This window comes from Eucyclogobius newberryi, unplaced genomic scaffold (assembly GCF_026437365.1).
Source record: "Eucyclogobius newberryi isolate DKJ021-1_F unplaced genomic scaffold, fEucNew1.0.hap1 SCAF_10, whole genome shotgun sequence".
NCBI lineage: Eukaryota > Metazoa > Chordata > Actinopteri > Gobiiformes > Gobiidae > Eucyclogobius > Eucyclogobius newberryi.
Window position 1 is genome coordinate 23,158,150 of NW_027315724.1, and position 26,495 is coordinate 23,184,644.

Below are 26,495 nucleotides of genomic sequence, written 5' to 3' on the forward strand. Positions count from 1 at the left end.
TAAATACAAGTGCAGCTGGGTTTCAGTGACAGTGACCCATGAGTCCACAGCTTCTGTCCAGTGGCATCAGGCCGTATTCTGTGCAATATTTGCATGCCCCCAATTACACAAGGGAAGATTAGTAGAGGTCAAAGTGCCAGATAATCTGTTTTGTGTCGTGCTGTCAGAATAAGTGTTTGTATTAGTATATATATTCATGTAGCTTAAACTCACTTATATGGTTAGGATTCAGTTTAAGCATTGTAAAGTATAAATTATGGTTAAAGTTAGGATTAGAAAAAAAAAAATACAAGTAAATGTGATGCACTCCAAAAGCATGGAAACCCAACACGTGTGTGTTATTATTGTATTAAGCCTATTTATGAAGAATGGAAATACTTAAGTGTATAAATAATACTGCAACTCCTTAAACGCATGTCTCAAACTGCTAACTGCAAACGAACCTGGGACAAAAATAGTTTATCAAAATGTTTGGAAGGGTTTCGGTTTGCATGCTTATCAAATTACGCACATTGCTAGTTAAGTACTGTAGTTACCTTTATTAAATGTCATATATATAAAAAGAAAAAGGATAAATAATATAGATAAAGTATAATAGACTAAGAAGCTATCTTAACAAACGTAAAATAAAATAGTAACTAATTATGTGAAGCAGGTCAATATCATTTTGCTGTAGGCTATATAATGCTTTATTTAATTTCTCACCTTTTTTATCCAAACATACAAAAATTCATAAATTGGTGGTCTTCACAGCTTTTAGGTTAATGTGGCGATTAAAACATATATATAAGAAGACCAAAGGGTTTGAAACACTCCAAATGTAGGTTTATGGTTAAAATGTTAATTCCTTGGACGTATTATGGTTATTTCTCACTGACGTCGGCGGCGTAAGTCTCATGTGATCCAAGTACGTACGTGTTTTACTGGATTCTGGGCATTGTAGTGCTTTGTGTCTCATTTTTGAGGTTAAGACGCAATAACAAACACCAACTCCCATGGTGCAACAGGGCGGGCAGTAGGGTGCCACTTCCTGTTAGCTAGAAGAAGATAGCGGACGAGCGATTGGAATTTTTTATGTTGTTTAAAATCGCACGTTTGTTGAAATACAACTTCTACCGAGTCTGGGGTACAATATAAGACAACAAACATGGTATGTATGGCACAATCTATCCACACTATGTTAATTTACGGTCCATAAATTTAAACGTTAGCCATAAAGCTCGCGAAATAACCTTTTCATTCAGTTGAATCCAGGAGGAGTCACTTATAACCTTCTTGTCACAGTAACATTTAAGCAAGAAGACGTGTTTCTCTCTGTTTTTGTAAGAATAATCCAGAGATTTATTTGGGCGTGGTGTCTTTCCAAATCAATACTCGATTTTAGCTTTTTACCACAGTTTCCAGTAGCTCAGTGGCCCATATTTTACCCGTGATTACGCTGGTGACCCTAACATATCTCCTACCTAAAGACCTACTATCTTTCAATTAAACTCATAATTATTTTCTTGCTGTTGTAGCACAGTGGCCATGACAAAATACGTAAATTGACATGCCATCCATTCACTAATATATGAACTCTTATCAATCTAACTGTCACCTTTTGTTTGTGTGATTTTTTTTTTTTTTTTTTTTTTTTTTTTTTTTTTTTTTAATAGATCCGTTTCATCTTGATTCAAAACCGAGCTGGCAAAACGAGGCTGGCCAAGTGGTACATGCAGTTCGATGATGATGAGAAGCAGAAATTGATCGAGGAGGTCCATGCCGTGGTGACTGTGAGGGACGCCAAACACACCAACTTTGTGGAGGTAAAAAAAAAAGACTGTAGAAGCAACAGAAAGTGTGTCATGTGCCCTACAGTGATTCAACCAGCACGAAATGCACATCTCGGCACTTTCATTCTGAAATACTTGTCCATATTAGTGCTGTAGAAGTAGAAGTAGTCACACATGAACACCTCACCAGCTCCTTTTGCTCAAGTGGAGAAATGGGAATTCTGGGAGAAGCTCGGACAAGGCGTCACAACAAATGTTACTGAATATTTAGTGCAGAAACAGATAAAGAGCGCAAAAGCACATGAACATTCTCCGTCCTTGAGGAACATGCATGTGAAAGCAGCGTTAACGTTTGTTTTGTATGCGTGAGGTAACGTCGTCTGTTTTCCCACAGTTCAGAAACTTTAAGATTATTTACCGACGCTATGCTGGGCTCTACTTCTGCATCTGTGTGGATGTGACCGATAACAACTTGGCATACCTCGAAGGAATCCACAACTTTGTCGAGGTAAATAACATCACATGGTGCAAAGACTTAGTAAGTGAACTGGGATGATTTAGTTGTCATGGTCTGATTGATTGTAGGAATGTCTGTCATTTCCTGGAAGCTCATCTCTTGTTTTGATGCTCTTTTGCTTTAAAATATTTAGAAGTCATGAGATATCTTGCAGGCTTTATAAGTTTGGATTTGTTTTCATAAAACAAACAAATCCACTACAGTTTTTGGTGTAATCCACTGTGCACTGTAATTAGGATTAAGCTTTATACCATCTAAAGCCATTAAATACAACCTGAAATGTGTTTGAATTTGAACAATGATTGAGCAGCATTGTGATGTAGAGATTGAACGTTTGTAATAAACTGAAAAATATCATATGAAGGACATTTGGTTCCTAACTATAGTATTGATCTGATACATTAAGATGATAATTGGATGATGGAAACTAATTCACAAATTAAACGGTAAACAATATCACATTTTATTGCAAGATTAAATATCACTATTTGACAGTTATTCACAATTATCAATATCGTTAATAGAAAGTTTAGTGGGCCAAACATTTTAGCAGGTCACAGCCCAATATAATCTTCTGTCTGGGCCCATTACATGACACAGTCTGCAATACATGTATGATATAATTTTGTAGAGGGAAATATATATGATAATGTACTTAAAATGCTACTTTGTTTCCTTCAAGGTGCTAAATGAATACTTCCACAATGTGTGTGAACTGGACCTCGTCTTCAACTTCTACAAGGTACTCTTCTTTTGTTTCAGTTGATACTCAAAATTACAGTATGAAGTAAATGTTTAAGATAAGATAAGATATTCCTTTATTGTCCCACATGGGGAAATTTCATTGGTGCAACGCAGGAAGATACAGAGGTAGATCCACAAGAACAGATCACTTATAGGAAGTCTGAAAAACACTTTCAGTAGAAGATCTCCTATAAATAAATAAAAACTACCATAGACAAATAAATAAATACCATTGCATGTGATCCCGACAGTAATTGCACATGAATATGTGTCACGACAGCACATGAATTGCACATGAATTCCAACAGCAATTGCACATATGACAGAATTGCACATCAGTAAGAGAGAGCGTTTACACCGGGCTGCCAGCTGTACCAGCGCCTTATGACGTTTACAGTTATAAATGATTAAATTATGAAAGATTAATATGATGATGATAAAAAAATGATTGAAGTGTGTTTTATGCATCGGCTACACAAAATATATCTGTCGTCTGTAACTGCATTTGCTTACTAATTACCAAAGGTGTCAAACAGCCACAAGCTTAACTCAACACGGTATCGCCCACACACGTCAGTCTGTGCTTTACTAGTACTGCAAGAAAAGTACTTTGAATGATATAATTAACACTCCTCACACTCTTTTGTCAGTTGTATAGCTATTGACCAGATATTACTTTTAATTACACAAAGACGTTACACAGTTGAGTTCAAGAACCAGTCTGTTTATATTTCTGGTATAGTATGATTATAATCACAAACGTCTGCTCTCAGGTCTACACCGTGGTGGATGAGATGTTCTTAGCCGGAGAAATCAGGGAGACAAGCCAGACGAAGGTGCTTAAGCAGCTCCTCATGTTGCAGTCACTTGAGTAAACTCATCCTTCAGTACCTGCCCAATCATCTACAAAACTGACCCTTTGAGACCCTAGCTGTCCAAACGCATTTAATTGTGAGATTTTTGTCATGGCATTCTGTAAGTGGCAGTATTTTGACAGTGCTGCTAGCTAAAGCTAACTATTATGACTGGTGGTCATTTCAAAATAAATGTTATTTCCTATTTTGCATAATTACAATTGTACTTTATATTTAAGTAGATATTCTATTCATATCAATGCCTCCCTCTGTATAAAGAAAATTCACTACAATATCTACCAGGCACCACATATTTAAAGTAATCTGCTGGATTTCAGTCAAATTGTATCAAAGACATGGCCTTACATTGGTTCCCATGCATTCTGAAGTCTGCTACACACATTTAATACAAACAATCTCCTTCACTGAATATAGTGTATTTGTGATTCTGACCTTTGTCAAATGCGACTCATGTTGTGATATTGTTGATGATAACGAGCAAGTCTTTAGGTGCCAGCTTGCAAAAAATAGTGTTTACTAGTCACATTTATACAACAAAAGGGGGTGCATTGGTGAAAATATAAAAATATAATACTTTACTCAAGGCAGTACTGTGAAGTTTACTTTGAATTGTGTGTACATAGGTGTATCTTGTATTTGTTTTTGATTTATTCATTCCAGATAGGCCATAAGCCGTAGTAAACAACAGTTAACTGTGGTTTATCCGGTATGACAAAAACTGGCCCCACCCATCTGTCTACCGTTCCATTCAATGAACCTAAATATTTCACTGGACAACCTCAACTGGCCACAAATTAATTTTCAACCATATCTACCTTCCAGGTGTCAAGGTTGTTCAGCGTTACACAATGTTTAACTTTTGTATTTTGCTTTTTTATTAACATCGTATGTACCCTTACTCCTTGTCAACTTGTGTGAGTTTGTGAAAGGAAGATGTGTGTGTGTCTGTATCCACCAATCTAGGAGTTAATTTGTATGTAAATAACCAAGATAAATAAATGAAGTGAAATTATACCTGACATTTAGTTTTTTTGCGTGCTGGCGCCATCTTGTGGTGAGTAGGTTGAGCGGTCTGTCAAATCAATAAATCTGTCAATAATCAACTTTGGCTACATCAATTGGCCTCAGACATAAATCTAAACCTTTTGATGAAGATGGCGTTTACTCTGTCATCCAAGAGCTCAAAGTTAAGTGTTGTGGTGTAAGCCAATAAAAATGTGAATTTGCAGAGTCATACATTAAAAAAAACAAATGCATATAGGCAACACACAACTGAAAAGCATAAGTTCACAATATAATTACAATCAGAGTAACAGTCATCCATAAGACGATAAACACCTTATTTACAGCTTTACTTAATGTACAGTCGTTTTTTAAGGTTTATCATACATAGACATTTGTTACTAAGCAACAACTGATTTGGACAGAACTGAAATACAATTATTTAAATTGCGTTTGCATTTAATCGAGCGTATAAAGATGCAAAGACGTGCGCTACGACGGATGAATTTAAATGATTAGTGCCTCCTGCAGCTCAGGATGTGTCGACGCCCTTTTATCATGACACTCACGTCAGCAGAGAGCAAACAAAGTGCAGCCACTAACAGTCAAAGCCCAGTCAAACATACAAATCAGCTGTTATTGAGTAAGAAATGGTCACAACAGTTATATTCTTTATTAATATTACAGTTCAAGTAAACTAACAAATGTACAATCCTATACTTACAGCATAAAAAAAAATGAACACAAACACGTAGAACTGGATCATGAAATTATTTAAAACGACTGCACTATTTGGATTTTAAGTCGGTCGATCTCGCCTTCAGTGACATTGACAATAGCAGTGCGTTGAACTCGAGTGCCCTCTGTGTTTGGTTGAAAACAATGCCAAGCCTTGATAAAGGGATGGAATGAAGGAGGGATCACTTTTCAAAATGGCGCTGGGGTTAACGTAAATTGATTTCCTTTCACGTACAGTCTACTGTGTTTGCATATAGCATTGAGATTTTTGAGATTTGTCTCTGGGTTTGGTTATAAAAGTGCAAAAGTTTCCAAAAACATCGGTTGGTTCTCAGCAGGAAAACAAAAATTAAATTATTGTGCTTTCGTTCTTCCCTCTTTCCATGATCTTTTTCATAACGTGTTGGTCCAGTGTTTGTGAATTGTCGTGATTAGAACATCTGCAGTTTCCTCGTGAACTGCACTAAACGGACCAATGAACTACTATTAAAGCTATTAAGAGACACGTTTTAAGAAAGTGTCATGTTTTACCTTCTTAGGATTTGTCTTTACTCGAATTTAAGGATTTTAAGACGGGGAGTTTACAGCTCAGTTTAAAAAAGAAAAAAAAGGGATTTGCTAAATGGTTAAGAACTTAATAGAAAACATGTGCAAAGCAGATATGAGCATATTTTTAAAACGTCTGGGGGCTTTCCACACAGCCATGGCGCCCTCCAAAGCCTAGCGCAGGGTGTCCGGGCTGCACTCGTAAGTCCGTTCAATCCGGGTGATCCCATTCGGGGCAGAAGACCCTCAAACCTAGGCCTAAAATCCCCTCGAGCTGCAACGCGAGACAATAAACACAAGAACTATAAATCACAAATGACCTTTAGTTTAACTTTTCGGTCAACTGGAGCCACTGACCTGCAGGGGGCGCCCTGTCTGTACGGGGCTGAGAGGAGGTCTGTCGCCCTTCCCTAGCAACTACACTGTTGTTTATGCTGCGTGGCGGTGTTTCTCGGCTGCCGTAGCTGTCTCAATGAAGCGTCTCCATACTGAATACCTGATCCCATCCTTTCCGGGTCCAACTCACCTGGAAGAATTCATTTTGCAAGTCATTTAGATTTACAACGTAATGGAAATAGCACGAGGCATACAAATTCAAACAGAGACATAATGGCTCCCTTAATGCATGCGAAGATGTCCACAAGACTAAGTACGTTGGACACACCCCCTGGACAAACAAACGGGCGGAGTTACCTGAATCTATCTTGTTGAGAATGGTGCGGGCGCATTTCAGAAAACCCTCCTCCACGTTTTCCCCGGTCAAAGCGCTCGTCTCCAAGAACATCAGCTCTGTGGGGAAAAAAAGTGCCAAGATGTAAATATACCAAATAAAAAAACACTTATTTGTTTGTGTTTTACCGTTTTCCTGAGCGAAGCGAGAAGCCTCGAGGAAGGTCACCTCTCTGTCCGCGTCCAGGTCTTTCTTGTTGCCGCATAAAATAATGGCGATGTTGGGGCTCGCCAGTGTCCGAGCGTCTGTCAGCCAGTTGGTCAAAGCGTTGTACGTCTCGCGGCTGAAAGACACACACACATTGACACAAGTCCAAACACAGATTTTTGCAAGTGCTAGAAGGTGAAATCATGGGTGTTGGTCCACGCCGGGTAATGTTCAACAGCTGTGTTCAGTGGGTGACATCACAACACAAAAAGGCTCTGGAACTTGTGCTGTGGTGGTCAAGGATTTAAAAAACTAGTTAATTTGTATTTAATCTCATATATAAAATCTGACAGTACTGTAGTTTGGGCGAAATAAGTACAATTACATATTCTGAAAAGCATAGGATATTGAATTGAATTAGCAGTTTGTGTTTCAGGCTTCTATCAGCTCTTAATGTAAATGTGTGAATTTAATCTTCAACATACATTTCTAACTCATCACAATAGTAATAGGCTTGCAGTTTTAGGGAAAGGGTAAAGATACAGAGTGGTTTGATGTGCATTTGGAGAAAGTCATAAACCACTTTCTGTATAGTTAATACACCATTTCAACCAGACTGAGTGAATACCTGGTAATGTCATAGACGAGTAGAGCCCCGGCCGCTCCTCTGTAGTAGCTGCGTGTCACAGAACTGAAACACAGACCTGCTCATGAGTACATATTTACTCAGACATAGGAGAAAGTCATGGTAGTGTCTTTACCGGAAGCGCTCCTGCCCTGCCGTGTCCCATATTTGTAGTTTTACAGTCTTTCCTCCAACGTTCACTACCCTGGAACCAAACTCCACTCCAATGGTGTGGTTGGAGTCCTGCTTGACTACAAGAAGTAAAAAATACATTCATGTTTAGAACAAAACTGTTGTGAGCTCTGGGCTTTAGGATGAGAGAAACAAAACAAAACTCTAAAAAAACAGTAGCTTTGTTAGGGAGCAGCAACTTACATTTGCTCTCAATAAACTGGTGGAGAAGGCAGGACTTCCCTGCTCCAGCGCTGCCAATAACCAGGAACTTGAACAGGAAGTCTGAAAGACAATATGCAGAGATCAATACAAGAGGCTATTAGGAGAGAGCGCACTCCTCCTCCTCCAAGAGAGGGGCATTTCCTCTAATCCTACTGGACAGCCACACTTAGACTTTTAATCACCAAACCTTATATCAGACAGGATTATGGGCTGGTTCTGACACAAACAAATCGAAGTATCAAAACTAAATGAGAGACATTTTAGTTTAACAATTAAAGCTAAGCTATTCGTTAATGTGGCCAAAGAGCTCACAATAAAGACTGATGAAGAGTGTGTGTATGTGTGTGTGTGTGTGTGTGAAAACAACAGGTCTACGAACAACCAAAAAGACCCCCATCCTTGCTATTATAGGGGTGCATAATAAATTTTCAACTAAAATGCTATTTTGCAATTCAGTATGATTACTTTTATTAAACACAACAACATAAATAGGCTGCAAGTGCAGCTGCACGGTGCACTTTCGCCACCTGCCTGACTTCCTCCTACTGTAAACTTCACTGTAGTTAGAACAGGAGACTGAACACTATCCTGTGCCATTGTCCGTTCTTTCTCTCTAACCTAACGTTAGCTAACACTTGTGTCAGTGTCTGAAGCTACTGGAGTCTGTTTACCTTAAGCTAACATTAACAAGAAGCATTTCAGGGCGTTTAGGAAACTGTCTGCTGCGCCATGGACAGGGACAGTGAGTGCACCTGCTTATTTATAGATCTGTAATAATGCGATTATAAACACGTTTAAAACACAGTCACCATCACACGTGAGCCTGGGCCACACTTCAGGTTAGCTAGCCGTTACCACAGCCCAATGGTAGCATGTCATCTCTGTTACGATAGCTGCTGTTAGCAACCATCACGTCAACTTCCGCCTTCCAAAACGTACCGTATGTCTCAGACATGTTGGAACTTGTTGAAGAGGAGAGACGAGCCTTCTGTGGCCTCCTGAAATGGCCTCCTGCAATGGCCCAACACACACACCTGTTTAGTGTTTATCTGCTGCTAGATGCTTCTGGCTCTGCTTGAACTGACGCACCGCCACAGCCTACGTCTGACGTCATCCTTCCCTTCCTTCAACTATTTATGTCAAACTGCAAACATGGACCACCACCCATCTGTTTATACATCTATCTATCTACCTATCTATCTATACATCTATCTATACATCTATCTATACATCTATTTATACATCTATACATCTATCTTTCTATCTATCTATCTATATGTCTATACATCTATCTATCCATCTATTTATACATCTATCATCTATCTATACATCTATCTATACATATATATATATATATATATATATATATATATATATATATACATCTATCTATACATCCACCCATCTATTTATCTATCCATCCATCTATACATCTATACATCTATTTATCTATCTATACATCTATTTATTTATCTATCTATACATCCACCCATCTATTTATACATCTATACATACATCTATACATACATCTATATGTCTACATATACATCTATTTATCTATTTATACATCTATACATCTATTTATACATCTATGAACCCATCTATCTATACATCTATCCATTTTTCTATACATCTATCTATACAGCTATCTATCTATACTGGCCACTAATGTCCATTTACTCTGCGGTGTAAGGTGAGTCTCTCTTTACCTCATTTTGTGTTAGTAATTTCTTAAAATGTGTGATTTGTCCATGTTCTGTCCTTATGGCATATTATTGGCATTTCAATGACAGTAAAACATATAAATAAATAGCTTACAGAGCTTTTGACTATACCCGTCTTTGAATCTTCAATAATAACCTTACTGCAACAAATGGCCACACGGTGGCGGCAAATCCTCAGAAACCGTCAAGGCTTAAAGTCATGTAGGACAAAACCATGATCTTATTATATTTACACGGGTAAAACAAACTACATGATATTTGTCTTATTTATTGCATTGTGCTTCGGAGTTTACTGTCAGAATGTTGACTGTTAATAATATTTTTCATCTTTTGAATGTTGAAAAGTCCTCAAAAAGTTGCTTTTGACAGGAAGCTGAAACCCATAAATAGCCTCATAATCATTATTATTATATTATTAGTCACATTGGCTGTAGTTATAATTATTGGCCGACATTTGTCTACTTTGATCATACATCAGGCCTACATCGGAGATATCAGATATAGGCTATTATAACTAGGCATGTTTGTGGAAATAAAGTGTTCATAGGCCACTTTGGCCTCTAAGCCTCCCTTCTTGACTGTTCCAATAACTCTTTTGAGTGTCTAAGGCTCAGGGCCGGCCCAGCCTATAAGCGAACTAAGCAGCCGCGTAGGGCCCCGAGGCGTTAATAGGGCCCCCAATCTGGCAACCCGTTTTATGCGAAGTGCAAGCGCAGCGTGCGCCACTAGTGTAGTAGCGCTGCTGGCGCGGCAGCGCACACAGCGGTAACATAACACACAAACTGCATTTATTTGTAATGACAATCTGGCAACCGAGACACCAAACCTGCGCTGATTGGTCGCGAGCAGAACGAGAGCAAAACATAAACACAACACAACGTGGTCCCTGCGTGGTCCTCATGTCCAGAAGAATATATTTCCTGGTGCCGAAAAACGAAAGAAGAAACTTCTTGACGATGTAAAGAAACTGCAAACTCAACAACACTCTCCAGGTATTGAACTTCTCTTACAAAGAGACGGTTAATGCTGCTGTTTGAAACAACACGATTCTGTCACGTTAGTTCGCTCAGGCTGGAGGCGACGAGAGCTCTGCCCCGCGCACAATAATATGTCTGAATGAAAGATAATAAGCTTAACATTTACACCAGCCCGGGAGTGTTAGCTGCAGGTGAGGCCGGTGAGGGGCCTCTATGCCCCGGGTCACTAAGAGGCGGAGATCCGGTCCGGACGAGCGCCGTCTCGTCCAGAACCTCTGATGTGAAACTTTGGAGTGAACAGTGTGCGGCCCCTGTCCCGGGCCCCTGTCCCGGGCCCCTGTGCAGCCTCAGTCAGAGATGAGCGGGTTTGAGTTTGCGTCCCTCTCTCTCACATCACCATGTGTGAGATCAATCGTGACTCGTGATGTCTGTTTTACTTCTTAACGTGGAATGAGAGGAACGTAAAGGTTTATGCGTGTAAGGTCCATCAGCCAATCACATCGCAGCATTGTTTCACGCAGAGTCCAGTGTGTGATGTTCAGATCAGAACAAACATTTATATTGTAATTCACTTTTAATAGAGCAATAAAACATTTCAATTTATTTAAAAAGCATCATTAGACTATTTGTTATAAATTATAATAAACTGATAGTGAAAAATAACCAGACATATTATAATTACGTCTGTTATAGAATAATACTATATATTTTTATATAAAAGTGGCAAAGCTGCAGAAACACAGTCTCTTCACAATAGCTAGGTTTGGACCTTCACTTCTAGTTCTGTTCATTCTCTGGGAATAACATGTTTGCACTGTTTTATCAGTGTTAATTGTTAATCAAGCAATGCTTATGCCATTTGTTTAATTTAATATAACTTGTTTTGTCACTTTGGCAAGAAGGAACAGTTGGGAGCTGTAAAAGATAAATTAGTAAGGATAACTATTAATTTTACATTTTCAGTTAAAATTAATCAATTTGATCATAATTATTTTCATAGCCAATATTGTATTGAGTAATTAAGTACACTAATGTATTAATAACTGGCTTTAGTCATTTTCTCCTGGCACAGTTTCATCACATCATCATTTTATAGCATTACAACCTCAACATTTTACTCTTATTTTAGCCGGCTGGACCACATTAAAATGCAACAGAATACACGAAAAAGGTCTGAAAATCTCTGGGGGAGGGCCCCCAGACCCCCCTGTTCATTAGTTTAAACTGCTAATGTGCTAATGTGGCTGTCGACCCTTAACGCCCACAAATACGCCCAAAAACATATCTGGGATGTGTGTTATTTGTACAGGGAGTAGAGGTGATGTCAGCGGAATACCAAGTTGCATTGTGGGATTTAAGTTAGCAATATTTGAGCTGTTGAGGTGTTGAGAGTAAACTAACTGGCAAACGGATGCCCTGGAGTTTTGGTGAACTTTGTTTGCGTTGAAGAAAGTTCCCATATGTGAATTGTTTACTGACAATGGCAATAAAACTGATTCTGATGACGTGGTGAGGGGCCCCCAAATTTTTTTCCGCTTAGGGCCCCCTGAAGGCTTGGGCCGGCCCTGCTAAGGCTGTGCTGTAGTCTTTACTTGTACTTATCTCACTCATCCTCCTCCTCTTCATAGAGCTGCACACTTCCACACACCCTGAAAGCTGGACTGCCCAAGGGCAACAGGTGACAAATTACAGAGCCCTCCACTCGCTATCTCTGATTTCCTACTTATCTTTGTTCTACTTTGGCAAAACCCTCGTCCTCCCCACGTCTTGTTAAAAGCTATTTTCACAAGGATTAAAGACACAAGGAACACTGGGCACAGCATCGTGTGGGGCACGGATGTTTTCCTAAGGTGTACTAGAAAGGTTAGCCACAAAGGTGCAGCAGTAACACAAAGAAAATACATTTTAGCTTCCGTCAGCAGCACTGTTTACCTTTGTGAGTGTCTCTTTGTGGCCTTCCCCTTGTACTTTGCAGCTGTCTTAAAACCTCCAGACTTGTGTGAATGGTGCAGGCAGTTTCTGACTTGTGTAGTTAGAGCTTATAATGGGCTGCTTTTTCAGAACCTTTCATCTCCCTTATACATTATCTTTCTTGTAACTAACATCAACAAATGAGTTCATGACTGGGGATCCCCCACAGAATCCCTGAGCATTTAGATCATGTTCACCACAAACAATGAATCATTTGCAGAGAATGGTTTGCAGCAGTCTTTTGGAGCCTATGGTTGGTACAGTTACAGTATAAATACAGAGATGCTGGTCCCATGAGTCACCCTTTAAAACTCAGTGCATTAACACCCTGCTGATTTATACAACACAGAATAGATGATGTGAATACTTTGGTGCAGTGGAAACAGGTTACAATCAGTTGCCCTTATATATACTTTAGGGAATGCGAAGGATAATAAAAACATATTCTCCGACGGGTTGTTTCCATGCCAGAGAATATTGCCCTATATGTATTCAACATTATTCTTCATGTGAACCGAGTCTGTGTCCAAATAGAGGCACACCTCGGGCTGTACAAGTGCATGAACACAGCTGGACTATGAGCTTTGAAATACAAGAAATGAATGAGAAAACCAAAGGGTCTCAAAGTGTCATGAGATAAAAGGTGTCACATGTCAGGTTCCACGGGCTATTCACAAATGAACACAAGTGTTTATACATTGTGGTGTGCAGTAGAACGTATTCATGCATTTAAATGTAATTCACTACACCAATTAACATTCTTTCCTCACAATACATTGACAGGAAAAATGTACAAAAACATTTAAATAGCCACTTTAATAATCTAAATGCATGCAATCATGATTTTTATTGTACAATTTGGGTTTAATGAAGCTTTTAGCACCGGAATTTAATGGAATGCATTTGGGTTTATCAAGTAAAATGTGGGTTTGTAGGTCAGTTTAATAAGCGTGAGTTACATTAGACATGTGTTTAGAGAGGTGAAGGTTCAGACGCACAGAAAGCCGTAAACCTGGGGAGATTTCTGTTGACCTTTCATCTCTATCTCATCTTTCTTCTTCTATCAGTGCAGGGATCTGTCGGCTCAGCGCCACACCAGCACATGTACTTTTCTTTACACCTCTTTCTCTGTCAAGCTGAATCAGGGCGGATCAGGTCTGGAGGTGGGAAAAGACCACTCACACGTCATCAGTGGCAACACCATACAGTTTCTTTGAGGCTCAAAAGGGTTCTATTTATGTTAAGGTTTCTGTCCTTCCAAATAAATCATTTCTATTAAGTAAAATGTGAAATAACACAATATGATGTCCAAAAGCATTGACCTCACCACCCACCTCCACATGCTTCTCACATATTGAAAGATTGACTCCTTTATCATTGGCACGTCCATAACATTTGTGCTGGATGTGACTTGTTGAGGAATCTTTGCATGATGTCATTCCCTATGTGTAGAATTCATATTTGCAGATCATCTTGCAGCACCTCGGGGCAAAGGGCTTGTCCTGTCTTAGAACCAAGCTGCAAATCACAGAGCTTCTCGTTTTGTCACTGACCATTGGTTGTCATTTCATTTTTCATCATGCACTTAAGTAGATCCTTCCAGAAACCTAAGCACGGTCATCTGGGAATGTGCCACACTGCACACACACAGTGGCTGATGCTTATTGAGAAGAACTGATCCCTCACATTGTGTTGTTTGTGACAATAGCTATAATAGCTAAAATATACAACTTTTTTTAACGGCTGATTTGATGTGAAGACACAAACCCCAAGTTATACAAATGTGCTAACATTTATATTCTACTTAACTCGTAATGAATTATATTCAATGTATTAATATTATATTATAATTTGCTTGAATGTGCAAAATCGAATGTATTGATTTATGTCATCATCTTAAATCACTGTTGTTGTGCAGATAATAACACATTTTCTTGGATAAAATGTAGGTCTGTGTGAAATCTGGCAGTGACTGTGTGAACAGGGGCCTCATAGGCCTTCACCTGTGTGTCCACACAAGTTGCTGCTTGTCTTTGAATGGCCCCACACTGTTTTGAGATAAAGAAGCTCCTGAGGAGGAAGGCCCAGGCCCAGGTGCTCAACAGCAGCACCTGTGGTCGGTCCTGTGGTTAGTCAAGTAAGATTACTCCTAATCCATTTGTGTCACTGCACTGTCACATTATTCACAGGGAAACAAAGAGCTGCTGTGACTAACTACAGGCTCATCCTGACCCACCGAGACTAATGTCTGAGTAGTATGGCATAGTAATAAGAAGAACATACACAATAAACCACATTGTGGTGTTTGACATTATTCAAGCAAAAACATATTTGCAGTTTTATATTCTGGTGTTTAATTGCTGTCAGTTAAAATTGTGAGTAGAAAGTGAGAGTGACATTTAAATAGTACCATCAGGACTATGCTATGCAATTCTTTTCATTTGTCATGTTAAATAGGACACTGCTACTCCGGCTCATCTGTTGGTGCATCCAAGCATCTCACTATAAACTGAGAAGTCAATGTAAAGTGGTATCTTGTCTTTGGGCTCTCAGCTGCTGCTCAGTCCTGCTCTCACTTGCGTCCTCTCACCTCAAATAACAGGGACTGAGCAGAGCCTACAGTGGCCTCATTTGGACAGGAGTGTGCCAGGGACTGTTTGTCCAAGCCTCCCTTCTTGAGCCACCTTGTCATTGTCTCCTCCTAATTCTGCAAACACTGCAGACCTACCCTTTCATTTAGGTTCAATTAAGGCACCCACACACCCCCGCCTGCCTCTCCGTGGCTCTCAGGGCTGTATTTTCCCAACTAACCTCTTCATTTCCTTCAAGGGTCACGCCTGGATTGAGTGCTTGAAGGTCTCTAGATCAATAAAGTTGAAACCCTTTCCTTTAGATGCACAGATTAGCCTGGACCTCACCCCTGAGGGCTCAACTCTGTGTAAAAGAAGGTACAGTGGAGCATAAAAGTCTTTTGTGGAAGTGACAGGGCTTAACATAAGAGTGTGGTCCTGTAGAGAGTGTAGGGATTAAGCTCATCTCTTCTTTACTGCACTATCACACTAAAAATGTTTCCCAAAGATGCTTGTTCCTGCGGTAAACATTTAACAGATTTTTGTCATAGCTAAGTGGAGAAGAAGACAATATTGAAGTTGATCAAACAAAAGTTGGAGGAAAGAATAGCTCAAATTCAATTCAATTTAAATCTGCGGTTCTTTATGCACTCAATGTTAGACTGTCATTGTTTTCCAAGTTCTATTTTTGACATAGATATAGAAAAATAATTCATTCCCAGGTAAGTTGTATTTGGAGGCTGTTTGGGGGTTACTCAGCCAGTGTCCCCTTGTGAAGCCGTCGTATAAGTAATAAACTTTGGTCATAACGTGAGATCAACTGCTCCTGTTTTCCCACACTCACTGTTCACTTTAAAACCTGTTCATCCCTGGAGACCTTCAGGCACTTCTCTCCACCGCCAGAGTCCCAGCAGGAGGCAGAGAGGAGTGAAGAGCTGCTGATCGTGTTCCCGTGTCCAAGCGCTGGAGGAGGGATGGAAACCTGCGTGAGTGCATGTCTCCCTCATTATTTAAAGTGTCACAACAGTTTGTCTCAGAATTGTGCTATTGATTACAGCTAAGACCAGAATGAATAGAGTGTGACTCATTGATACAGTTTATAAAGTCACCAGGGTTAATCCAAGGATCAACTGTTTAGGTGAAAGGTCTGATGGTGAGTGAGGGTGGACGCAAAGGTAACATTTAGCTGTAAGTCCATCATTAAGATGATTATCACAATTAGAGATGTCAAGATTAATCATGGATTCAGTTCACAATGTGATTGACATGAATATAATGATCTTGAATATAATATATACTGTATTGAATATAAACTAAATATATTAAAAAAGTTTAGCAAAGTAGCAAAATTAGCAAAAAAATCTACACTAGAATTCAACCTGATGTTTTTATCTGTCTGTGTATGTCACATAAACATAACTTTATCTTTCAGGAAGTTTGATCTCATAAAGCAGGTCATACTAGAGGAATAGTGATCTAGAGACGGTGTGAATAAAACTGAATTAAAGGCGTAATGGACGATTTTTCGCCGATGTGAGAACTCGCGGCTACACGTGAGTTTTCAGTCTTTTCACCTTTCCATCCACAGTGCCCGAGCTACAAAGCATTTTACTCTGATACAGTGAGAAGGGCCACGATGAGAACAAGACTTTACACATATTCTGTGACGTGTTGGGTTACATGCACGATCTCTCTGTTATGTATTTGATTATTACTGATAAGATAAGCCAAACCAACTGGATGAGCAGTGTTTTCTTTGAAGATAAAGGCCAATAAAGCAATGCATTTATACATATTTAATTTGTCATTGACTATAAATCAAAACTAATCATCAACACATGTTTAACATCCATTTGCTAGGGTTAAAGTAAGTTATTGCTATTGACTGTTAATGATTAGTTTATTTTTTGTCAGTGTTTTGTTAATGATTAATAAACAACTATAAATTATTTGTGTCCAGTGTTGCAAAGCAGAACAAGAGCAGCAGGAGAATAAAAAAGATGCAATCAAGAATAAAAGATAAATCAAAATAGACTTAAATCTAACAATTCAATATCGGAATACTTTGAAACGAGTTAATGTACATTTATCTTTTTTCCTATAGAAACACACGGCTTCCACAATGTTGAATTATGATTCTATGACTTCACTGTAAAGTGCCGATGACAGCTTTTTACGATTTTCCAATTTTGACTTTATTTGGTGTATTTGTACTTGTTGAACATATAAATTATAGTAGTTCTGTGATAATATTTTGAAATTATTTAGCAAAATTCAAAATATACCTTTGTTAACTGCATTTTAGTTCAATGAGTCAGTCAAATTAGCGTTAGTGTATTAATAACCTATATTTGCTATGGAACATACAATACCACTGAAAGATCACACAGACATTCAGGCTGGTAATATAATGGCGCTTACAATTTTCCCAGATTTAGAAAACCAGTTTCCGTAATCTCCGATCAAAAGCTCGGATGGAAAATCTCAGAGGGGGTCAGTATCAAAGTGAAGGTGAAATGTACCTGTCAAGATGAGAAATGAGAGGAAACACTTTTACGGTTGTGAAGGAGGTTTATTTAGGCTTTGTAGCTACACTGAATCAGCTACTGAGTGGCAACAAGCCAGGACATGCAACCTCCATGACCTCACAATAGTCTGCAATAGTCGAGTATATAGTTATATTACTCTTTTCCTTTGCACACTAAGCTCTTAATTATAGAGCCCACCTGGAGGCCTCACTCTGCCCCCGCTCACTAATCACTTTCCATGATGTCATTTCCTCTGCTCAAATCTCCTCAAATCACCAAATACAAAAATATAATAAGAATAATAAATGAAAGTTAGTTGACTGCACATTGTATTACACAGGTATTATTATGTATTTATAGAATTGGGACTTATTCATTTGAAGCAATTAAAATGTAAACACATAAAATACAGAACTTGAAGAGAGAGAATGCAAAACACAAAGAAAAAATATATACAAGCAACACATAACATTCAATGCAATCATGAGACAACTTGAAAATGTGAATACGTGGATTCATCTGATACAAGCCAAAATTGACAGACCGCACGTGACAGACACAGGATGCCTGGACATGCAAGCTATTTTTATCTGTTTGTTGTTATGGCTTTCACTGACATAAGACAAACTCAGGAAGTTTGGCCAGGGCTTCCACTTATTGTGTTTGTGCCCCCTGGGTTTTATCTCAGCATAATTCTGTGAACAATTGTGGCCGGGCTAAAGAAGAAGTTATTCTGTTCAGCACATCGTGTCTTGGTACAGGAACAGATTAACACGGTGTTTTCCAATAAACGCCTGAATACTATAATAAAATGTGATGCATGGGAAATTGTTGTAAGTAGCGTTTGTGTGTGTGAAATGAAGTACGAATCTGTCATCACGGGAGGAAGTTGGCTGAGGACAACTATTGCAACATTGTTTATGGGGCCGACCTGGATGTGTTTGTGTTGACAGGGACTGAGGCACACCTGCAAGGACCATGTGTGGCTCTTTGTCTCCTCCAGATTCCAGACCGCTGCCGGCATAAAGCAACCCCAAACAAAACAGTACGTCCCAAATGATATAGGTTTAAAATATGTTCTCCTCCCCTGACTCAAATTCAAACTAAAGATGAGTCTGTCAGATGTTCAACCCCAGAAGTCATTTAATCAAATACAAATGGTTCTGTGTTCCAAAATTGTAGATAATACATCATCTCATGTTTGTCTTCCCTTTACTAACCTGTTAAGAACAAAACATAAATCCAGAGTTTCCGTTGATGGACAAAAAGGAGAGAAAAAAGAAAAGGAAAGAAAAGCAGCTTCATATAAATCACCCTTATCTCCCCCGACGGCCACAGCGGGACAGCACTAATAAATGCTCGGGGCAAGCTACCCTCAGCAGGGAACCAGCAACACTCACAATACACACAAGTAAACTGATGGGAAAGTTGGCATGACTAAATGCTCATAAAACATGTGTTATATTTCTTATATTTATTCTAATGTGCGCTTCAACTGACATTCACTTGAGGTCATTATTGGAAATCTTGAAAATCCATTTGTTCATACGTTTTTCATTCTAAAAGAGCAATGAATCTACACAAACTCACGTAAAAGATAAAATAGTTAAATTATGCCAAAAAATGAACCCTATTTCACAGAATGAATTAAATGGAAAAAGGCAACATATTAAATAAATTGATAGATTTTAAATAGATTATTTCAAAAGTCTAAATCATTTGCTTTATATCAACATAAATGCAATAACTGATGACAAAATATATTTAAATAATGTCAACATTAAATGTTTTTAATGTTCTCTTTGGTGATGTCCCTTTGTCTCGTGTACTACATTAGCCACCTTTAAACTTTGCCATGTCCCAGTTTATAGTATATACAGAGTCACACGTTCCCACACACTGTCAGGGTTCACCCCTGACATTTGACCCTAAAAAATGGGGGGGGTGGCTTATGGGACCACCCAGCCGGGCTCTTATGGGGGCCCCCTGGGGAATGGGATGGCTGTGAGGGGGGTGGGGCTAAGTAAGACGACAGGGGACAGGCTTAGAGCAGGTTGGCCAAAGGAAGAAGATCAGAGCAGACATGTAGGGAGTGGAGGAAGGGAGCGAGAGGAGAGGTGAAGGGTTCTGAATGGAGCTGGGGTCACAGTGGATGAACATGTGGAGGAGTGGAAAATACCACTTGTGTCCCATGTGCCCTGGAGGTGAGAAACCTGCACTGAAGAACTCCTGATTGAAATCCTTTACAGTTCAAGCTGCTGAAGTGATAACACTGACGCTGAGGAACCGGAGATTGACTGATCAGCCCAGTGTGATTGTAAATCTCTCTTTATCTCCACAAAATAATGTTCCAGGACTTTAGACACTGTTCCAATAAAGCAGTCAAAATGAGCGGTGACCTCATTTGAATCTGTACTTACTTACATACTTTCTATTTTGTAAGGGTTGAAAAAGTCACAGATATAGGGCGTTTTCCCACTGGTTCGCTGTGGAGGAGATCGGTACCGTCCTAAAGAGTGTCCTGAGTGAACCATACGAATCTCTTTGCGAGATTGTTCATTGATACAATCATAGACTATCAAGTTTATGGGTACAATATAGATTTTATATATTAGAAAAGGTTTATGTTCGGGTGACGTCAGCTGCAGACCTCTAACAATGCAGACTTAATGCTCTTAACTGTAGTTTGCCTCACTTTGTTTCGCTGTCAGCCAATCACAGCCCGCCAGATTAGCCTCTCACCCAGTCGCCTTCATCTTTCTGCCATTTCAGCTCCTCCACCCCATTCCCCATTCCCCCCACAGCAGCGCCATCCGTCCCCTCAGCCACAATATCCTTTCCTCTTTACCTACAACAGTGTTCTGGTGCCACAAGTTTCATCGGGACAAAGACACAAGGTCAGAAGGTTATGTTGAGCTCCTGTTTTTGTTTTTTTTGTGCCAGTAATTTGTCATGTTTTGTCAACTTCCAAATAGTCCTCCTGGTTTCCTTGATCAGGGCCTCTATGGTTTTGACATGACCTGGTGCCCTGGTGCGCTACGGCTGCTGGTATGCAAACAAAGCACTAACACAACACCACTGGTAAACACGCCGGTGAACATGTGGAAACGGCAACGGAGAATGAGCAGACAGGTAGAACAGGAAGTCAACAGGAGCGGGGTGGGATTAGTTTACCTGCCATTACGTCCCTGCAAAAGGAGCCCAAGGACGTACATCAATGGCCACTATTCATGTCACAATGGCCCCCACGGACGCACACAGTGATGAATTGAAACAAGATAAGAGTGGAGGAATTGCACACACACGGTTAGATAAACAGTGGTGTTTGGAAAAGACGTCGCTGCAAAATGTGTCTTTGAAATGAGCTGCTGCGAGTTATTTTAATTACACCAAACAACATCAGATTAGAGCCATTTCTGGCACCAGTTCAAAGTGTGCATTATGTTGAAATGTGTAGTGAGACTTTTCATTACAGAGAGGTAATGGGCGTGGTTGGCTCAAAGTTCAAGTTGAAATACTGTGTACCATGTGCCAAAATAGATCATTTATTGGTATCCAAACAAATAAGTATGAAGTATTTAGTGGCTAAAGCCTTGTTATGGACTCGAACGCTTAAAAAATCTGCAATGTTTTTTTCATTTTTTAAATTATATCCTTTATTTTTTTTTTATGTCTTGTGCTGCCATTCTTTAATTTGTTCTCTGTGTTTTACGTTTTCTGTTTTTGTTTTATATACTGAAAAGGAAAAGAAAAAAAATAATAGGGAGCATGAGGAATTGTTGCAGTTTTATTGAAATAAATGAATAATATGGATGGATATTTTAGTAGTAGTGTAGTCTAGGCACCAGTTTACCTTCTTAAGTTCAAATGGACATAACAGACAGGTGAATTAGCCAACAAACAACATGGTTACTTACGAGGATAAAGAAGAAGAACAAAAGTTAGTCAGCCCTACAATCAATCAAACTTTACAATCGATGCAACTTTTCATGCATAAAATGTAACACAAAGTACTTTATAGTCCATAAAAACATTCCCACATGCGCTCCCTCCCAACCAGCCCCACAAATGCCAGACTCACACAACCAAACAACCCACCCACAGTGAAATGCACATACAAACACTCGCAAACAGATACTAAAACTTTTACATGCGGCTGAGCGCCGATGGACCAGTGGAGGAAGCCCCATCAGAGGAGCACCAGGAGCAGTTGCCTGTGCCACAGGACACTGACACAGAGCCCAAAGGTGCCACCAAACCTCAGGTGCTGGTACAGAGGGAGGAAGAATTAGATAGCATCAATAAACTAGAGATGAAAACTAGACCATAAATATATAATTGCAAGCCTAAAATAAATAAATACATAAACGTTTATAATATTTTGACTAATTGAATAATTAGTCACTATTACTATTACTATACTATTTCATAGTCGAGGGCCGTAATAGTGGATGCCTCTCGTGTGTGTCTTGACTTATGATTAGGAGCTGACTGCTGGAGGAAGTAGGCTGTCCCAGTGTCTGTAAATGTGTTTTTGAGGTTCATATTAAAATTATTTTTGTCCATTTTATAAATGTACAAAGTTTTTTTCAGTGCAGTCCTTGGCAATTCCTGTAGTTGTTATTGCTTTTGCTGCAGCCAAAGTTGATCCCACATATACCGTACATTGTTTTAAAATCAAATGGAATGTCAGTGTTGAAGAGTCTGTTGTGCCTTTTTGATCTCAATCCAGTATTTATGAATAATAGGGCAGTCCAAAAAAGACTGGTCTGAGAGGTAAAAGTGTACTAAAAGAATTGTTAAGTTAATTGGGTAGAAGTAAGCAGCACAATTGCCCAAGAGTCCAGCACACGGCAGATGCTGTGTGTAACCAGAGAACTGCTGTCCCACCAGATGACCCGCTCCCAGATACAGAGCCTCCATGTACCTCTCCACATGTATGTTTGCACTTGTCTCTGCACATGTTGTGAACGCCCCATACACGCACGGCATATGGACGGGGTGTATCCATGAGATAGCCAGTTGTCTAGGGTTTCCCACGCTAAAACCAGGAGCTCAGGTGGATTTTCTTAGGGACAGGGCTGCACCAAGTGTCATAATCAATGGGCTGCTCTGCTCTGACACTCTGAGAAATGAGAGGAATGTGAGCAGATGGCAGGGGCGGCTGATAATGACAGCAGTGAACACCAAATGAAGTAACATCTTTGTCGAGGCTGATAGTGGCGGAGGTGTACTCTGAAAGAAACAACAGCGCTGGCAACTTAATCTAAATGTTTATACTCTGAAGACATGTGCCTGAGAGAGGTCAAACTTCAACAAGGCAACAAAGGTAAAAACTCAAGGTCGTCAAGGTCGGATAAACAGGAATTATCTATTTTGGAGGATGTGGATAGGGAAATGCAATAGTTTTCCCATTTAAATATTTTCTGTTACATGAGCATATTTACATTAAACAGACCAGCTTAAGATCTAAAATACTTTGAATCAATAATGATGTTTTGTAGTTGGGTATAGAAGAGCCAACCAACTTGTTTTGGCTGTAAAGTCTTGTTCATCTCTTTTGTTTGGTAGTTGAAAGTCAATATGAACTGAGGGAAATGACTCAAAGCAAACATAACTGGGAGAACTTTGATCCGTCACATGCTGCTTATGCTTATGTATTTGTCAATTTTGACACTCGGACAACATGCAACCTCAAAAATACCCCTGAAATTTGGGCTTTTTTTTTGTTATGACGAATAATATTGAACATTTATGCACCAAAAATTTAATTAAAAACTCCAACTTGACACCAATGACACAACCTCACTGAGAAATGTTTGCGTTATGTATCTTTAAATCTGATTTAGCAGCATTATGACTGAGCTGCATAAACCCTTGTGCTGGGCTTTGTGCTGAGTGGACTGACACTGTCCTGGCCCTGGAGGGTGACTAATCTCCCTCTCTCCTTTACACCAGTGAACCACATATAAATGTCAAATGTCTTACTGGAAAACAATGTCCACTCTATGTAGGCTAAACCATTTCCAGTAATTTACCTTACTTTTTCAGTAGCCTGTCACACATATTTGATTAACATTTTATCTTGTTTACACTCTTGAAAGTTTGATATTCACCAGAGCCAACTTGTGTACACACAGTCATAACACACACTTTTACCCTTTAGGAAATGTTACTGTCCAGATGAATGATAAAAAGGTTACATGAGTGTTGAGCTCTTAAGCCCATCCAGTTACAGGTCTTATCTGTACTTCTGGAAACTGTTTTACAAAGGTCCAAAGTTTACTCACACGGCACAATATCCTTTTGAGGCCAGTCTAATGCACCGTGCGCAGCTCTGTAGTGCAGCCTCTGTAAGCAGGTGTGCTTTGTAAGGACTAATCCCCACAAAGCACTTTCCAAAAGGACCCGATATTTACTGTTCCCCTTCTTAGTGAGAGACGGTTGACGTCAGCACGGCCCAGTTACACTCAGGAACCACACTCGATCTTTTGTAGCTATTGACACTTTTTATGGTCCAGACCTTATGCACCACAAGATTTACAACAACATCTCAACTCGTTTCCCGACTTATGTCCTCTTTTTTTTCCCCCTGAGGCCCAGAATTTTCCTGCCTTGGGGCGCAGTCATCATTTAACCCCTCACACCCCCTTGTTATGTCATCCGCCATGTCTGGAGCCCCAGGCCAAAGTCAATCAGCAGCCTCATAAAGCACCTTGTATCGGAGCAACACTTTCCATCTACTCACAAATACACAATAACGGAACTGAAATGTTTCTACAAGAACAACAAGCTCGTTCTGTCAGTTCTGTTTTCAGGAAGAAAATGGCAGTCCATTTCAGTTGCCCTTTAGCAAAGGTTTGGTAGATGAATTAAAATGACAGATTGTAATGTCAAAGAACAGAATATTAAGTAAAAATGGAACAAATCTCTTTTTCGCAAGAATAAAACCATAAAACCAATAAATCCATTTTATTGGCTGGATGAAACACTAACAGCAAAAGAAAAATAATCTACAGTATGTTGGGAGTCGGGACAGCAGTGAGTGAATATGCAATGGGATTTATTTTTAAACTCTGGCTAACTTCTATAACTCAATACATGTAATAAGTACTTTAACATTGTATTGGTGATTTAGGCCAAGGCAGATGCTCTTTTCACTTGGGAGTTGTTTGTATGACGCAACTTTAGCCATTCTGAGAGAGTTCAGTTGTAAAAATGAGTAATGATCAGGAATTATAGAAATTCTGTTGGTTATTTTGAATACTCCTTAAATATTTGCCAACAATAACACCAAATACATACAGACACACACACACACAGACACACACACGCACGCACGCACGCACGCACGCACACACACACACACACACACACACACACACACACACACACTATCTGTATTACCTTTTTAAAATGCAGCTTTACTATATGTCCTTGAAAACTATTGTAAGTCTTAGTGGAGAAGGCTGTATCTGCCCTGGACCCAATATCTCAAGTAGGTCATTGCATTTATATAACACTGCGGGCTCATATATCATTCTATATTTATGTGAGGAGTTTTCGAGGCCCCATTTCTTCCTGCTACTCATAGACGCATCCTTACATTGCTGAATTCAAAGTAGGACTTGTAGGCAAAGGTTGGTGGGTTTGCATGTGTGCCTATCAGTCAGCCCATTGTTCAGCGAATGGTACTTTGCAGAGGTTTTGGGCGGGGGATTGTGTAACGTAGTGGGAGTGATGGAAGGAACGAGTAATGCATATGGGCGGACATACTGTGCACTGTCTTTCCAATCTGCTGCGTGTCAGGACAAGCGAACAGAGCCTCTTGTCTATCTGGGGCTACACTTTACAAACTCATCAATACAGCTTTTTGAACAGGGTGAAATAGAATGGAACGTGCCGCCCTCTGTCAGCCTGCTTTTGACCCCCGTGGGTGCACTGGTGAGTGGGTAGAGATTCAAAAGTGGGGCACAGGGAGTTTAATGAAGGTTTAATGATAATAGTAGAGGTGGTTGTAGCGTGGGTGATGCAGTACAATAGAAATGAATAGAGAGAAGTTTTGTAGTTTGCAGTAGAGGGAGGTGAACTGTAATGACTGTTTGTATTCATATATTGTCAGTAAGGATACTTTTATTACCGAAAGTTACATAAATGGTGAACCTCTGTGTGTGTACCTCTCCATTAGATTGTTAATAATGTTTGGTGGTAACGATACTTCAAATTTGTCCAACCTCTGTACCACCAGATCCAAACCAGGTCTAAAATAAGGCTATTCCAGGACTTGGAGCTCGATTATAAACATGACGACATAATTGCTACTGTATACCAAGACCTTATCTAGGTCAAAGAGGACAAAATGAAGCAACTGGAGAGGACTCCGCGTACCATCAGCATGACCTTGCATCACACCAGTGGTACACGAGCCACAGTTTGCGAAACACTTCAACCTGATGTCTAATTATCATACCCATGCACTTACCATCACACTTCCTCTTCTTTTAGCATTCCCTTCCAAGTGTACAAATGAAAGAATGATGTTCTTTTGCACTTTTGTCTGAACACCACCACCATCATAACCACCCATTTTGGAACTGTGCAGTCACTCTTTAGTTTCCACGTAGAGGAAGAGA

The 26,495-nt window shown here is 39.6% G+C and overlaps 2 protein-coding genes across 3 annotated transcripts; one reads left to right on the forward strand and one right to left on the reverse strand.

Annotated features, from left to right (window-relative positions):
- The first annotated feature begins 974 nt into the window (after window positions 1-974).
- Window positions 975-4,922, forward strand: ap2s1 (adaptor related protein complex 2 subunit sigma 1). Its single transcript, XM_072463530.1, has 5 exons — window positions 975-1,150; window positions 1,656-1,805; window positions 2,167-2,280; window positions 2,972-3,031; window positions 3,807-4,922. Exons 1-5 carry the CDS (start codon window positions 1,148-1,150, stop codon window positions 3,906-3,908), a joined length of 429 nt encoding a protein of 142 aa, XP_072319631.1. The 5' UTR covers window positions 975-1,147; the 3' UTR covers window positions 3,909-4,922.
- A 431-nt stretch (window positions 4,923-5,353) lies between these two features.
- Window positions 5,354-9,169, reverse strand: rab4b (RAB4B, member RAS oncogene family). 2 transcript variants are annotated; one of them, XR_011930140.1, is made up of 8 exons: window positions 9,032-9,169; window positions 8,072-8,152; window positions 7,833-7,947; window positions 7,700-7,762; window positions 7,053-7,207; window positions 6,888-6,983; window positions 6,552-6,720; window positions 5,354-6,468 (listed from the first exon to the last, which is right to left on the reverse strand). XR_011930140.1 is itself a non-coding variant. In XM_072463545.1 (7 exons), the coding sequence occupies exons 1-7, from the start codon at window positions 9,045-9,047 to the stop codon at window positions 6,605-6,607; spliced, it is 642 nt and encodes a 213-aa protein (XP_072319646.1). In that variant the 5' UTR covers window positions 9,048-9,062; the 3' UTR covers window positions 6,509-6,604. The 2 variants fall into 2 exon arrangements, 1 of the variants encoding a protein (XP_072319646.1); XM_072463545.1 differs by lacking the exon at window positions 5,354-6,468 and having other exon boundaries at window positions 6,509-6,720; window positions 9,032-9,062.
- Window positions 9,170-26,495: the final 17,326 nt, after the last annotated feature.

What these genes read in the sequence shown, in the direction of transcription:
- ap2s1 (XM_072463530.1), top strand. An exon ending in GAATCCACAACTTTGTCGAG is followed by an intron (nt 2,281 to 2,971) that starts GTAAATAACATC and finishes GTTTCCTTCAAG; the next exon opens with GTGCTAAATGAATACTTCCA. An exon ending in TCGTCTTCAACTTCTACAAG is followed by an intron (nt 3,032 to 3,806) that starts GTACTCTTCTTT and finishes GTCTGCTCTCAG; the next exon opens with GTCTACACCGTGGTGGATGA.
- rab4b (XM_072463545.1), bottom strand. An exon ending in TCGCTTCGCTCAGGAAAACG is followed by an intron (nt 6,984 to 7,052) that starts GTAAAACACAAA and finishes TTTTCCCCACAG; the next exon opens with AGCTGATGTTCTTGGAGACG. An exon ending in TCTCAACAAGATAGATTCAG is followed by an intron (nt 6,721 to 6,887) that starts GTAACTCCGCCC and finishes GAATTCTTCCAG; the next exon opens with GTGAGTTGGACCCGGAAAGG.